General features: G+C 53.9%; 1 protein-coding gene across 1 annotated transcript in view; it reads left to right on the plus strand.

The window, feature by feature from the left end:
• Window positions 1-2804: 2804 nt before the first annotated feature.
• Window positions 2805-16152, plus strand: part of VSX2 (visual system homeobox 2) — a 19103-nt gene continuing 5755 nt past the window's right edge. Inside the window, exons 1-3 of the mRNA XM_007459728.1 lie at window positions 2805-3174; window positions 4475-4559; window positions 8426-8549. Coding sequence (XP_007459790.1) covers window positions 2805-3174; window positions 4475-4559; window positions 8426-8549 — 579 coding nt within the window. The remainder of the gene's footprint in view (window positions 3175-4474; window positions 4560-8425; window positions 8550-16152) is intronic.

The raw sequence follows: 16152 nt of genomic DNA on the forward strand, positions 1-16152 counted from the left end.
GACCTCAGCTAGGCAGCTCAGAGACAGCCCTCCAACCAGGAGTCCTTCAGGAGTCCAGTTCCAAGGGTGGGACTGGCTGCAGGCTGACGCTGGGCCCTCCCTTCATCTGTAGCCTCTGGCGAGTGTGCCTCTCAGAGGGCCTGGGGTTGTCCCCATTCCCAACTTCCTAGGGCAGGATGGAGACTGTCTCGCTGTGAGTGGGAACTGGCAGCTTCACATACAGTGTTTAGTCAAGAGATTTTTCATCCTCCTCTCCCGGCAAGAGCTGGGTTTCCATCACTCACATGCTTGCTTTCCATCACTCACTTCCTTGTCCATAGGCTGGCATCTGGCTCATGGTGGATGTCCCATGATAAGTCAGGGATATGACAGCTGCCATTAACAAAACTTCCCCATTCAACTTCCCAGGGTAGGTTGGCATGGAGAGGAGTCCGAGAGAGAGATGGAATCAAAAGAAAACAGCTTTTGACACCAGACTCATTTGAGGTTGAGTCTGGCCTCTTTCTGCTGCTTACAAGCTACGTAGCTTGGGACAAGTCACCTAACCTCCCTAGGAACTTAAGTTTCCATATTCATAAAATGGTGATAGAAATTCTTATCTGGAAGGAAAAGCCACTGCTCTGCACAACTCTAGGGGGCATCATTCACATGGTTGTCTGTGTGAGTGGTGCCACATAGAACCCAACTCCATAGAATAAAGGTGAAAGATGCCCCGAGATTGCATATCCCTGAGTCTGCACCTTGCAAGTAAGAATAGGTATGTGGACTTTCGAATGTGGAACCAAGATACTAACAGGGTCCTTGTGAAGACCTGATATTATGCTATGTAAAGGGGCTGGGGAGCGTGGATGCACAGTAGGCATGGCATTATTGTGGGATAAGGAGGCGGCCCTTGGAGTGAACAGCGCCCCTCTCCCAGACACCTGCCGCACTGAGGGATGTCCCTGCCTAGTTCTGGATCTTGTGTGGACCAGCCCAGAGCAGATGAAGACCCGCCTCACAACAGCCCTTTAGGCAAGGCCTCAGCTTCCATGTCCTATAGGGTTTCTTCTTACTTCTCAGTTTGGCCTCACGGCAACCACAGAGGGCACTAGATAACCTGGCAGTGGGCTGGGAGAGTTAGGAGGTTTCAATCTATTTGGGGGTTTGCAGTTGACTGGCCCAGAAATTCTTAATGGAATTTCTCCCCAGCCTTACTTTCCAGTCTCTGCCTAAAACAACTCACCCTGTCTTTATTTCCCCTTGGAGGGTGCCTTCAAGTCAAGACAGCTTTATTAAAAACCTACCACCGGATGCTGTGCTAGGCACAGCGGAGAGGAAGGTGCCAAGGTAGATAGACAGTCCTTAGCCCCACAAAACTCAGAAGAATTAGCTGAGGAGGCGGAGTGCAGGGACTCCGGGGTCCATGGTGCACGTACGTCTGTGCGTGTGTGCACGTGCGTGCGTGTGTGTGTGTGTGTGTGTGTGTGTGTGTGTGTATGTATAGAATCACCTTCACTTAACACTTGGACCCAAGGGAGCCATCCTCCCTGAAAGCAAGGAACCAGTAGCTCCACTGCCCACCTTTGGAATTCAGGCTTTTCTTGTTTCTCCAGGAGAGGGTCCTGCCTGCCTAGAGCAGTTCCCTGCAGCCTCTCACCGCTTTTCAACTGGCCCAGCTGGCTGCACTTCTGCAGTTTCCGACACAGGAGTCAGTCAAGGGATCCCCATCAGATGGGCACAGAAGCTCACCTTTTCATTGCCTCTCACACTCTCCCTTCTCCCTCCTCCTTCCCTCCACTTCAGCAATGGCATCCTCTTCATTTGTCTGTTCAGTGAACTCTGAGGTATAGCAGACCCCCTGACTTGTCTATCTGATTTACTGGGAACCCCTAGCTCCTTGCTCAGAGCTAGTAAGGGCTCAATACATATTAGGTGAGTGAATGGTTAGAAGAGTAATGAAATCTTTCCATGGAAGTTGGTGACCCTTCATGTTTATTCTAGGAAGATGTTCAGGTGTCCACCGGTGTTCTCCAAAAGAAGTCACCACCACTCTTCTTTCCCTCCAGGAACCCCTACTCCTGACCCCTTTATTCATTCATTCATTCATTGGGCGATATTTATTGAGTAGCTCTTCTGAACTAGGCATTGTATCCTGTGCTGGGGAGACAAGCTTTGAGCTCTCCCACCCCATCTCCCTCTTCAAACCCCCTTCTTTCTCCCCGTTGCCACCACACACCCTGCCCAGGACGCTTGCCCCTTCCTCGTTCTGCCTTTTTCGGAGTGGTCCCATATTTGGGTTTCTTTGACCCTGCCAAACCTGTATAGGATTGAGGGAGGGAGGGAGGGAGGATGCGAGGGAGGCAGCAGGACTCCCAGTCTCTAGCACCTGCCCTCAGCCCATCCTTCCACCCCACCCCAGGGACTGTCCAAGCCAGCTCTGCCCAGAATCCCTAGCCACTCAGCCTCCTGGAACGGCCCTGAACCTTGTTGTCTCATCTCAGCCTCTGGGGGCCCTGCCCATGGGCGTCCTGCAGAGCCCACCCGGTGCCTGGCCCCCAGCGCCCTGGCCCCTCAGTGCCGCCCGCGGCGGGAGCTGCCAGCTTTTTGGAATTCCTAATCGCTCCTGGCCCCGGTGATTGGCTGCTCAGCTCTGACCCCACTTGGGCTGCCGCCTGGTTGGATAAAAGGGGAATCTCCTTGGGGCTCCAGAGCATTAGACATCGGAGGGGGCACCTGGGACCAACTTCGTGAAGCGGGGAGCCCGGCGGGGGGGTGGGGGGAGCAAAAGACCTGCGGCCTCAGCCCCTTCAAAGAGCCGAGAGATGACGGGGAAAGCCGGGGAAGCGCTGAGCAAGCCCAAAGCCGAGACAGTGGCCAAGAGTACCTCGGGGGGCGCCCCGGGCAGGTGCACCGGGTTTGGCATCCAGGAGATCCTGGGCTTGAACAAGGAGTCCCCCAGCTCCCACCCGCGGGCTCCCCTCGACGGTCTGGCCCCCGGGCACTTGCTGGCTGCGCGCTCCGTGCTCAGTCCCGCAGGAGTGGGCAGCATGGGGCTACTGGGACCCGGGGGGCTCCCCGGTTTCTATGCACAGCCCACCTTCCTGGAAGTGCTGTCCGATCCGCAGAGCGTCCACTTGCAGCCGCTGGGCAGAGCGTCGGGGCCGCTGGACACCAGCCAGACGGCCAGCTCGGGTAGGTGAGGGCGAGGCTGTGTGGCTGCCTGACTGCGGTGAGAGCCGGGAACCCCACGCCGTCGACTCTCGCTTGCACCGCAAGGCCTCCTCCGGGTGCAAAAGTTCGTGCCAGGCCGAGAGGTCGCAGAGCGGGCCTGGAGCCGGCGCGCTCGGGGCGGGGGCTCGGAGGATGCTCCCGGCTGCGGCCGGGTTTTGGCCTCAGCGTTTCCAGCGGCCGAGCTGTGCTCCGGTCCCCGCGTCGGGCCCGGCTCTGCCGCGGCGCCTGATTGGGCCCCACTGGAAACAAGGCTTAGGGTGTCGGAGCGCGTGGGGCAGTCGGGCGTCCCCTTCCATTGCTCCACTTCGGCCCCGGCCTCTCGGAGGACCCGCGCTCCTAGAGCCCGATTCCGTTCCGGGCGTTGGCGGCCAGGGAAGCGGGTGCCAGCTTCGGGCCCCAGCCCTGGTGACCAAAGTTGTCTTTTGCTTCCTCCTTTCCTCCGTTCCAAGCCTCCCGCATTGGTCAGCTGGGTTTTAATTTTCTCCTCACGAGCTTAGACAACCCGGCCACGGCGGCGGCCCAAGGGGTCGCAATCCGAGATGCCATCTAAGCGGCACAATATCTCGGATCCCGGCGCCTCGCGGGCTCGGGACCCCTGGACGACCCTGCCGCGCCCTCCGCGGGCAGTTTTCCCGGCCTCACGTCTCCGCCAGCTCGGCCCTCCGGCTCTGGTTCGCGCTCTGCGATTTCCCCGATTTTTCGCTCTCGTTTAATTAATTTATTTTTATTTGGAGGGGCAACGAAAAGCGGTGCGTCGCAGTCTCTCCAGTCCTGAGGGGGGGCGCATGGTGCGGGCACTGGAAAGGGGGTTGTGCCCGGGAGCCCCCAGCCCTTCCCGGAGTCCAGCTCTCCGCGCCCAGGCTCCGCTCCCGCGGGCCACCTTCCGAACCCCGGCGCCACGGCTGCTAGCGCAGGGCAGGGCGCCGAGCCCGGGGCACCGCCGGGGGGCCCTGCGACCCGCGGAGGCTGTCGCGCCCCGCTGCTGTCCCTGCCCAGGCGTGTCTGGGCCTTTGCTTCTCAGAACGAAACAGAACGGAATGTGTTCGCGACCTCGGTATTGCGGCGCCGGCGTGGGTAGAAACAGCCGCGCCTTAGGGATGGCGTAGACCTCGCGGAGGGCTCTCCGGGGAGACGGAGTAGGCCCGGCTGCTCCCGGAGGCCGCCGGGGGTGGGGCCCCAGCGGGTTTCGGGAGCCTGACGCGCCCGCGTGCTGCGGAGCGCGTCCCCCATTCTGCCGCACGTGCCTCCGCCCGCTTTTCAGATTCTGAAGATGTTTCCTCCAGCGACCGAAAAATCTCCAAATCGGCTTTAAACCAGACCAAGAAACGGAAGAAGCGGAGACACAGGTAAGGCCCCTGCAGCGTTTTCTGTCACCTTCCAGCTCACCTATCCCCTGCCGTCGTCCCCTGTTCGGGGGTAGGGTCGCTCGGACCCTAATTTCGCCGGCTCTAGATCTGAGGTCCGCTGCTGTGCCAGGACGGGGAGACCGGACGTTGTTTGGGGACATCCGTCCGGGGCCCTGGCGTCCGGCCGTGCCGGGTGAGGACCTTGACCGTCCGCCGGGGAAGCGGCACCGTTTCAGGCTTTCTGCTGCTTCTCCGGGAGAAAGGAAAGCCCCCAACTAGGGCTAAACCCGAGCCAGACAGGAGCTGACGGCCCCCAGGTGCCAGCCGTGCATCGGCACGTTCGGAGAGCCACGCACACCTCCGGGCGGGCAGATCAGCTCTCCCCTCTCGCCGGAGCCGGTTCCTCTGCCCTCTGCCCCGGCCCCTATTCCTCTCCCGCCGCCCCTGTCAGCGCCGCCAACCCCCTATCTTTCTGCGTCCACCGTTCGCAAAATCTCGAGCGTGATACCCGCATGAATGGCAAATTTTCCTTTGGCTTCTGCTCCTCTGTGATCCGTAAGCCTCAGTTTCCTTGTCTGTAAAATGCGGAGGGAGGAGTGTGTGCACTGAAGGACCCCGCAAACCCTCGCTGGAGTGGAGTGGGCTGCCTTGGAGGATACAGACTAAAGAGCGGGGGGTTTTCTGTTTTTGTTTTTCTCTAAATATTTTAAAAATAGACATTACTTGCACAAAGTTAAAATACAGTAGGTGCCGAAAGGTATATCCTGAAAAGTAATTGCCCACACCAGACCCGCATTCCCTTCCGCAGCCGCTACCAATTCGTTGTGCGAATGTATGAGGAGGTTTTCAGCGAATAAAGGAGTGAGAACCAAAAATCGACCTGACTTCCTGCGGGTGCCGTTTGCCGCTGCGCTTACCCTGGCTCTGTTTGCCCAGATTTCTCTCCGCCCCAGTGCGGATGGAGGGCCCGCAGGGTTCCCGGTCGCTGGGTGGACGTTTCCCCCTGGGGTGCTCTCCACCTCATCCTCCTCTCTCCAATTTGTTCTCAGCCCCTTGCACCCTTTCTCTGGGTGCTTTTCTGCGTTCCTCTCTTCCTTCCCCCCCGGAAACAACCGTTTCACGTTGTAAAACGGTTCTTCCTCACCTCTCAGGCCCCAACAGGTTCTGGCTTGAATGGGGGTGAACTTTGACTTGGTTTCTTGGTGACCTCGGTTTGTTCCCTTCAGGCGGCTGTTTGTTTTTGTTTTGTTTTGTTTTGTTTTATTGTAAACGGAAACGTTGTTTTTAGTCCTGAACCCGGGTCACTTTTTACATTCATCCGTCCAGCAAATATTCATTAAAACATCTCCGATGCATCCCTATCATGCTGGTGGCAGGGTGGGGGTAATCCTGTCAGCCTCTGGAGCCTGGACAGGGACCTCCAGCAGGGACAGGGACCCGGAGGGCAGGTTGGAGTCCGGCTGACCGGCTTCTGTGCTGCTGACCGAATGGGGTGGGGGAGGGGTTCCCACAGCCAGGAGAGCCCCGGACAAAGTACCCCCAGGAGCACTGCCTCTGCATGGGGGCATCTCCTTGTGCAGCACTTGGAGCTGACTGACCCACGGCCGAAAGTCCATGCTTAAGTTTTCTAACCCTCTATCCTCACCTGATACCTTCTCCACCAGGGAAAATTTGGGTGCTTTGGAGGGTTCCCAGGGAGACAGGACAACAGCCCTAGGTTTCGGGCTATTTCTGGTACACGAAGAGAACAGATTATTGGAGAGAGGAGAATGGCTGGTGCAATTTTTAATTAGGAAAAAATGTGTTTTCCTGAGCGTCCCTCATTTGGGGAGTTCAGGTAAGAGACCCTGGAATATGGTGATGAGAGGCAAGCATCTCTTGATCACCCAGAAACACAAGAGGCTTAGCAGGGGTTAGAGAGGGGAGTGGGAATGGAGCAGCAGCCTTCAGAGTCTCTCAGGTTTTGCTCTTCCCTTTTCCTGGAAGGCTCAGCTCTGATAGACTGGTTACAATGGGAAACTGAAGGGTCTGGGGTTCTGCGTAAAGCCAGGAGCAGGGTTTGGGTCACGTTGTACGGGGTGCAGGGAGACTCCCTGGAGGGCACATTAGCATAAACACGTGGATTAGCTCTGAGGCAGGAATGAGGGGAAGTTTGGGGGATTTGAGGCATTGTTTCATTTTGTTTCTTTCTTAATTCCTTTCTTTTTTGTTTCGTTTGGGGTTTTTTTGTCTGTTTTTTTGTTTTGGGTTTTCTGTTTGTTTTTAATGAGAGCTCTCGCAAGCAGAGGCTGGCACTTGCATGGTTCTGAATGACCTGCCATCACCTTTCCTCTTTGGCTTTGGCCACGCCCCAATAGCTGTGTGCCTCAGTTTTCCTAGTTTTGAAAAAGACTTGCACGTTTTGATTGTTTATTTTGACTGTTCAGGGACCCTTCAGTAAGTGGCAGGAGAGGAATAGAAAGCAGCAGATCTTCAAAATTCCGAAGAATTAACTTTCTGTATACATAAGCATTCTGTTCCCCCCAAGAGGATAGGAGAAACAATTTAGAATCAAATCAGTCATTTTCTATAAAGAGCAGAATCTTTCTTTCTCACACATCCCCCTCCACCCCCCGCATCATCCTCCAAGACGTTAAAGCCAACACCAGCACAAGGAGTATACGGGGCTGACATTTGTACTTTTTCCTTGTGTTGGGTGAGGCGAGGGCAGCAGCGAGGGATTTTAAACCACACCCCCCCCATGCTGGTTCCAGGGTCCAAATCCCGGAGGCTCAAGCAGGTAATGTACCATTGTTCAAGTGGAGTCTACGAAAAATATCTGGACTATATTGCTCCCCAGCTTGTTGATGAGGGTGCAGGATAAAGGTCACCTAGAACTTGGTGAAATTCAGGTCTGAAAAAAGAATTTGTGTCTGTAAGTGGGTGTGTAGTGTATTTATTCAAGAAAGGGGGATATGAACCCCCTAATATTGGAGGTAAGACATTGTATGTACTGGAGCATATCCATTTGCTAGGGTGAGAGGATGCGGCTTTTACTGGATTCTTAAAGCAGTTTATGACTCAAAATAGGTCAATGTGAACTGCTCTGTGGGCGCTGGAGGAGTGTGTGGGAAGGCGCTCTCGGGATGACCTGAATGAAACTCCCCTGAATTGGGCTCCCGCTGAGCCTGTGTGTGGGATGGCGGGGAGGTGACCCTTGACTCCTGAGCCCAGGAAGGGACAGAGCACCCCCTTTCCCATCTCCCTGCCCCCAAGACTGCGTGGGGTGGCTCTAAGGAACCTTTAGGTCTGGGCAGGTGAGATGGGTGGGCGTGCTGAGGTAGGGTGAGGGGTTGCTAGAATCGGTTAGTTCTCTGCTGTACAGACGCTGGGGCTGGGGCGGCTGCTGCATTTGACCTTCTGGTGAACCTTTGAACTCTGAGTACAATTTAAAAGATCAACCCTCCTGTCTGTGGGAGGAGCCCAGGAAGCTGGTCCCGATGAGGCTGAGGTACTTACTTACCTGGTGAGCCCTCCACGCTGTGCCTGGAAGAAGAGGGGCTTTCTGCAGTTTTCTAAAATTTGTGTCTTAACACCCTTTCCCCCCAAGCACTTCCAGGAAGATTCCCAGTATAAGATGTCACTGAGGGCTGAAATAATACTCCTCACCGCCAGAGGGTAGTGTGGGCCCTCAGACTTGAATGAAGAAGGGTTTAGAGGATGGGGCGGGGCGGTGGGCGGGGCAGGGAGCGAGGTTGCATCCGACTGTGCTGGCCAAGCCTGGGTTGGGGGTCTGTCCTGGAGCCATGGGGGAGGGCCATTCTGTCCTCTCTGGGACAGCTTTTTCCATTTTTGGCGTCCTGACTGACTTTTTTTGCTCCCCTCAGGACAATCTTTACCTCCTACCAGCTAGAGGAGCTGGAGAAGGCGTTCAATGAGGCCCACTACCCAGACGTCTATGCCCGGGAGATGTTGGCCATGAAAACGGAGCTCCCCGAAGACAGGATACAGGTAACAGTTCCGAGTCCCTCTCTCACACTTTCCTTACCCTCAGGGACATCGACTGCCCCAGGCTCCCAGACACCCATCTCCCACCCCGCAGCAGAGTGTGTGCTTGCCTGTAATCACGTCCTCATGCACAGCAGTTCATTTAAGCAGGCAGGTGTTTGCTGAATACCTACCATGTGAGATGGGCACTGCTGGGGGAACAAGAGACTTAGCAGAGGAGGTGAGGCCTGCTGCTGCACTGTGGGCTTCCTGAGGAGTATGTGAGACAAACCATGTGCCTGGAGGTGGCCCCAGGCCTCTCTGGGTGCCTGGGGGTGGGGGAGCATCTGTCTCCCTTCCTTCCACTGCTTTCCCATGAGGAAGAGGTTGCCCGCTCCCTTCCTATCTACTCCCCACCACCTCCATCTACCTGAGCCTCCTTCCTCCTCACAACCCAACAGCTGGCCCTGCCCAGGGCTGCTGCTCCTTGACTTCTCCCAGATCTGGCCCACGATGTGCTCATTAAGCCCCTCCCCATCACTGGAGAGTTTTGTGGCGGAACCAGCCCTGACCTGGACTGGGCTGTCCTCAGCTCTCCTGGGTGCCAGCCTCCTTTCATCAGTGGCAGGATCCTCCCAAGTCCAGGACACCCCTAGCTGGGCAGGAGTGGGCTGCTTAATCATTTCTTGGGGAAGAGATGAAGTGTGATGATTCTCCAGACAGGGCCTCCAAGAGCAGGAAGAAGTGATGCGGTGGAGGAACACTTCCAGAAGCTTTGGGGTTGCCTTAGTTGGATCAAGACCTTTAGTCAAAGCTGCTCCTATCGGGACACCTGAGTGGCCCGGAGTAGTTGACGGCCCAGGCTGGAAAAGGGCGGAAAGGGTCCCAACTTCCTGAAACCCCGTCTGCTCCGAATCTCCTCCTCCTTTGTGTCTCCACGTGTGATGTGAGTTGGGGCGGGTAGGGGACAAGTCCAGAGGAACCAAATAAGGTGTGTAGGTTCCCTGCTCTCCCTCACCGGAGAACCAGAGAATGGGAAACGAGGCGTGAACTCCTTTTCCAGAAGAGCCTGCCTCTCCACTGGAAGTCTATGCAGAATTTCAGCCAATGGCTTTAGACAGTGACACTAACAATAAGCTCAATTATTCATAAGCAGATTATCTGTTTGGCGCATTATCCATGGTGGCTTGGATCCATCATACCCCCCAGCTGAGTTCCAGTGGGAACAGGCTGGGTGTTGCTTCTGGATTTTGTGTGTGTGTGTGTGTGTGTGTGTGTGTGTGTGTGTGTGTGTGGGGTGATGACGCGCAGCGGGGGCTGCTGCACTGTGGGCTTCCTGAGGAGTATGTGAGACAAACCATGTGCCTGGAGGTGGCCCCAGGCCTCTCTGGGTGCCTGGGGGTGGGGGAGCATCTGTCTCCCTTCCTTCCACTGCTTTCCCATGAGGAAGAGGTTGCCCGCTCCCTTCCTATCTACTCCCCACCACCTCCATCTACCTGAGCCTCCTTCCTCCTCACAACCCAACAGCTGGCCCTGCCCAGGGCTGCTGCTCCTTGACTTCTCCCAGATCTGGCCCACGATGTGCTCATTAAGCCCCTCCCCATCACTGGAGAGTTTTGTGGCGGAACCAGCCCTGACCTGGACTGGGCTGTCCTCAGCTCTCCTGGGTGCCAGCCTCCTTTCATCAGTGGCAGGATCCTCCCAAGTCCAGGACACCCCTAGCTGGGCAGGAGTGGGCTGCTTAATCATTTCTTGGGGAAGAGATGAAGTGTGATGATTCTCCAGACAGGGCCTCCAAGAGCAGGAAGAAGTGATGCGGTGGAGGAACACTTCCAGAAGCTTTGGGGTTGCCTTAGTTGGATCAAGACCTTTAGTCAAAGCTGCTCCTATCGGGACACCTGAGTGGCCCGGAGTAGTTGACGGCCCAGGCTGGAAAAGGGCGGAAAGGGTCCCAACTTCCTGAAACCCCGTCTGCTCCGAATCTCCTCCTCCTTTGTGTCTCCACGTGTGATGTGAGTTGGGGCGGGTAGGGGACAAGTCCAGAGGAACCAAATAAGGTGTGTAGGTTCCCTGCTCTCCCTCACCGGAGAACCAGAGAATGGGAAACGAGGCGTGAACTCCTTTTCCAGAAGAGCCTGCCTCTCCACTGGAAGTCTATGCAGAATTTCAGCCAATGGCTTTAGACAGTGACACTAACAATAAGCTCAATTATTCATAAGCAGATTATCTGTTTGGCGCATTATCCATGGTGGCTTGGATCCATCATACCCCCCAGCTGAGTTCCAGTGGGAACAGGCTGGGTGTTGCTTCTGGATTTTGTGTGTGTGTGTGTGTGTGTGTGTGTGTGTGTGTGTGTGTGTGTGGTGATGACGAGCAGCGGGGGTGGGGTGAGACTCCCCGATTTCCCCGTTGGTTGGTCCCACATTTGCGCTACTGACCAGTAGGAAAGAACAGCCTGTCCCTTGCGGTGGCTTGTCCTGAAATCCCTTTGGCTGTGGTGGTGGTGGTGGGTGGGAGCGTCTGAAAAATCTGGGGAAGCTCGCCCTTGCCCTCAGCTGTCACTGCATTGCTGCAAATGCCCAGCCGGCAGACTCTAGGCTTTTTAAAATCGCCGGGGGCGTTGTCTACAGCATGGTGTCTGAAGCCACCAGAACCAGCATGGATGAGCCAAGAGTGTGGAGTACATTGATTCCCTGGATTGTGAGGACTGGCTGTGGAATTTGTGGTTATGGGAGAACCAAGGCAAGGATCTCTCCAGCTCTTCCAGCACCGCCTGGTTCTTTGGCTAAATGATGCCCCCAGAAGGTGTTTGTGAGTTGTCAAATAGCCGTGCCCCCAAGTGTTTTACCAAGTGGCCTGGGAAAGGTCTTAACATCTATCGGTGGTGGTCACAGCTCTATCCCACAGAGCAGTTCTTATGTGCCCAGTGCTCTAACTATGGGACATGCACAGGAGAGGCAGGGTGGTGCAGTGGTTAGGGACACCAGCTCTGGATCCAGACTGTCCTGGCCTCACCAGTTACCAGCTGAGTGACTGTGGATGCGTTACCTCACCAGCCTGAGCTTCCCATTGTTCATCTGTAAAATGGGGATGACAGTGGCAGCTGCAGGTGTCATGAGCCATGTGTGTGGCGTGTTCCAGTGGGTCCGGCATGGGCCCAGCTCACTTGGTTTGAGCTCTGATCTCATTAAATCCTGGCGACAGCCTGTGGGGGAGAGAACATTAGCTTCCTTTTATAACTGAGGAAAGTGAGGCCCAGCAACTGCCCAAGGCCAGACAACTAGTAAGTGGGGGGACACAGGGACCCACCTAAGGTCCCTTTAGGCTGCACCTAAAGCCCACTCATTCACCACCTGCCTCTTGGGTTTGAAGCCTTTGCTTTGACTTGAAGCTGGAGGAACAGAGATGATTTGATGTCAGGTGGGAGGCCTGTATCAAATCTTCTTTATTAAACCCCCCCTGATATTTATTGAGTACCAGGTACTGTTCTAAAAACCCCCAAAACTCACTCATAAAAAAATTACTTTTTGAATGCGCGAATTCAGGTACATGAGTTCAAAAGGGTGAAACGTGAGTCACCCTTGCCACTGTCCACCAGCAGTCCCTCCAGGGGTTACCAGTTTCCTTTGGTTCCTTCCAGAGATAGTTTATGTATATTCTTTTTTTTAAAAAAAACTTTTATTGGAGTATAATTGCTTTACAATGTTGTGTTAGTTTCTGTATTCTATTCCCAAAGGATCCTCAGAACGCCCGATGGACTAGGTACTATTACTATTCCCACTTTACAGGTGGGGAACCTGAGGCCCCGAGTTCAGACCTGAGTCCCTTTAGACTCCAGAACTTACTTCACTACACTGCCACCCTTCCTCCTCATTTCCTCTCGGCATGTTGATTTAGTGGAACCAGTGCGTCTAAGGATGGACCCTACCACTCAGAGCCAGTCCCCTCCCCTCCCCCAGCTTTGAGACCTTTGTCTGTGTGTTGAGGCTTAAGGGGAAGGGCAGTTATTAGAGGCTCCAAGTCTGAAGTCAGACATTCTCAGGTGGAATGGAAAGGTTATTGGACTGGATATCCAGTCAGGGACCCAGATCTTAGTTCTGGCTCTAACATCCACCAGGCATGGCAGAGGCCAAGCCATCTGTAAAGGAAAGAGGGGGAATCCCTCCCAGAGAGCAGCCTCCTCAGAATCACCTCTCTCACTGGGCCCCTGGGCTGCCATGGGTGTAATGGAGGAGTGGGACAGCCCCAGGTGGACAGCTGGGACACACACTTTTGCTGGGCCAACCCAAGTAAGCCCCTGGATGTGTCTGAGACCTACTGTCCAATGTCTAACGAGAACACAGTGTAGATGTGAAAAGTCAGACACACCTACTTCTAATCTTTGTTTCACTGCCAGCAAATCAAACTCTGAGCCTCAGATTACTCATTTGTGAACTAATAATAACAAAAATTATCTAAAATAATTTAACAAAAGTATTGTTATTGTCATTATTAGTATACAGCATTGTCCCAGATATTAAGTGCTTTCCATGCCCATTTTCATTACATCCTCACAAAAGCTAGATGAGCTAGATGCTATTCTTATTCCCGTTTTCTGGATGAGGAAACTGAAGGGCTGAGAGGTGAAGTAAGTGGTGGACTGGGATTCAAATCCGGTACTCAAGTACTATCTCAGGAGAGCAAATGAGGGAAACGGGAGCACCCATCTACAGAAACTGGAATAATTAATGCAAATTGCAGTGATGAGGGACCAGCCCCCTCAGTAGTGGCGATTCCCTCTGCCTTTGTGCTTTGAGGGCAAGCACTTCCTCCTCTATATCTCTCTGGGCTGGAGTGTGAAGGGATAAGGTGCATTGCTGGGGAAAGATTTCCAGTCTTCATATCAGACTCAGACACGAAGTCCTTTCTGTGTCTCTGAGAAATGCTAGGATATGGCATTCTGGAAGCCCCTGCCGGATGTCAGCCCTGGGGAAGAGGAAATGGATTTCCAGATTGACTTTACTTCCTCTGTGTGGTCACTTATTCTCAGAGTTGTAAGATAGGAGAATATTAAGATATTCACTTATGTTTACTCTATTTTTTTCTGACAAGAGTTGTATTTATTTAAAATGCCTCCATTGCAGAGATATGGATGCACAAAGTGAACAGAGTCATCTCACCTCCACTCTTAGCAGCCTGGTGTGTTTAGAAGGATGATATTTGGATCCTCTGACCAGCACTGTTCCATTCTGCCTCTTTTAAAGTGGTCCCTTCCCAAGGGTAGGGAACAAAGTTTTAGGGGATTATATTCCAGAAGTTAGAAGATAGCTGCCTGGATGGGAAAGGGTTTCCGTGTGTCTCAGCCCGGGACGTTTATGAGATCACAGGGCAGCTTTTTAAAATTACCCGTGCCAGCCCCCGACACCTAGCAATGCTAGGTTTGGTTTGATGTGGAGCCTGTACGTTTTTAAAGCTTTCCAGGTGATTGTGTGTAGCCAGTGTAAAAATGCTGGGTCAAGGGCTTCCCTGGTGGCGCAGTGGTTGAGAGTCCGCCTGCCAATGCAGGGGACACGGGTTCGTGCCCCGGTCCGGGAAGATCCCACATGCCGCAGAGCGGCTGGGCCCGTGAGCCGTGGCTGCTGAGCCTGGGCGTCCGGAGCCTGTGCTCCGCAACGGGAGAGGCTACAACAGTGAGAGGCCTGCGTACCGCAAAAAAAAAATGCTGGGTCAGAGGCTCAGGAAAAGAGTTTCAGTGTTTTAAGTGGGTTAGTATGAGTGGAAGAAAGTGGAGTACTGGGTAACCTGGTGGGATGACCTGTCCCAGAGGTTCAGGGAAGGATGCTGCATGGGGCTGCCAAGAAACATGGGCAGAGCTGCCCCCTAGTGGACATCAGAGGCTACAGCAAGGCCAGGCTTTTCTGGGCCTGAAGCTGGGACTGGAAAGGGTGTGCTGAAATATGCTGTCAGAAGTGCTGAGTGGATGTGGAGTGTGAGGTCGTTAAATCACGCCAGCAATGAGCCCATATTAATCAGCTTCCAGTCAGAGGAGAGGAGAGAAGCTAAGTGAATATGATGGAAAGTGCCACATGGCCAAAAAAGCCAGGCCCGATTGCCTGGGGCAAGATTGGAGGGCAGGGCCTGGGGTAGCCAAGGGGCCAGAAGGTGCAGAGCATCTATCATGCAAGATGTCTCCTTTAGTGGGGCGATTCTGGAGGGACTGCAGAGGGAAGGAGGCCTGGGCACATAGTCCTGTGGGGATACAAGGCTGGGAACTTGTGAATACAAGAGAAGCCCTGGTTACCCACAAAGGGAGAGAGACAGCTGACAGTGTTGCCTGCCGGCTCGATGGGTGCCCTGCGGCAGAAGAGCATCCATTTGGCAAGAAGCCCTTTCCTGGGTCCAGTCCATCCTTGGAGGCACGAGCTCTTGGGACCCTCTCTGCCAAGTGTGGAGGCAAATGTCAGACCAGCTGTCGACAACCAGAGGCCTCCTACCTGGGCTCTCTGAGTGCTGCTGGGCACCACCTGTGAAGGGAAGCGCACCAGGAAACCCAGGCTGTTTCCTGAGCTAGAAGATCTTCCCCCTCTCCTTTCCCTGGGACTACCAAGTTGGTGACCCTTGATGTCCCTTGTAGGCCGCTTCTCAGGCACTTGGAGGCCCTGAAGTGGAAGGCAGGGCTCTGGTCCTTGCTGGGGCCTGCACGCAGGCTCTCCTGCAGAGTTGCAGACCCAACTTCCTTGAGAGTGGAGCAGTGTCTTCCAGAAAGTGCACAGTCAGGAAAGTGAGAGAGAGATTGAAGGAGTATTGTGGGCTTGCCAGAACCAAGAGACCAAGCAGGAAAGGGGGCCTAAATGCTGAAAAGGTATGTCAAAGGTGGGAGATGGGAGGACCTGGCTTTATGGGAAAAGTGTCACTGAGCATATTTGCTTGAAAGCAAATCCTCATCTTGTAGCACATTTGTCCCGAGAATTCGCCCAGCATCAAGCCAAAGTTTTTCAGTTCTTACAACATGCCAGGCATTTCCCATGCACTATTCTGTTAAATTTTTACAACAAACCTGCAAGGAAGTGGTATCATAGGGCAGAGGAAGAATTGGAAGCTCAGAAAGGTTAAGAAATGCACCCAAAGTCACAAAGGCAGTTGGAGATAGAGCAGGGGTCTCCAACCTAGGTTTTCTAGCTCCTGATCATAGCCAGCTGTATGGGTGGTCTCTTGCATTTGAGCCTCAAGGGTCTGGGAACGATTAGAAACACGGGAGAGTTGCAGGGGCATCTGTTTGGCCCCTAGAGGGGAAACTCGAGGCTATCTGTATTAAAATCTTACAGCCTGAAGGTTAGCTCTGTACCCCCATCACACCTCCTGGAGTTGTTACTGTTGTTATTATTATTATTTGTCAGTCCAGCCTTGCTGCAGAGCATGTGGAGGGGGCCAGGAGGGCAGGTAATGCCATTGACTAACCTGACCCCTGCACAGACTCCCACTGATTATCTGTGCCTCCACTGAAATAATAATAAGTAGCTTTTATCGAGCACCTTCTGTGTGACAAACACTGATTTTAGGCACTTTCATTAATCCCTGAAACAACCCAGAAAAGTAGGTATTCTTTTTCTTTTTTTTTTTTTTTTTTTTTTTTTGTTTTTTTTTTTTT

Source organism: Lipotes vexillifer, unplaced genomic scaffold (genome assembly GCF_000442215.2).
Source record: "Lipotes vexillifer unplaced genomic scaffold, Lipotes_vexillifer_v1.1 scaffold39, whole genome shotgun sequence".
Lineage (NCBI taxonomy): Eukaryota > Metazoa > Chordata > Mammalia > Artiodactyla > Lipotidae > Lipotes > Lipotes vexillifer.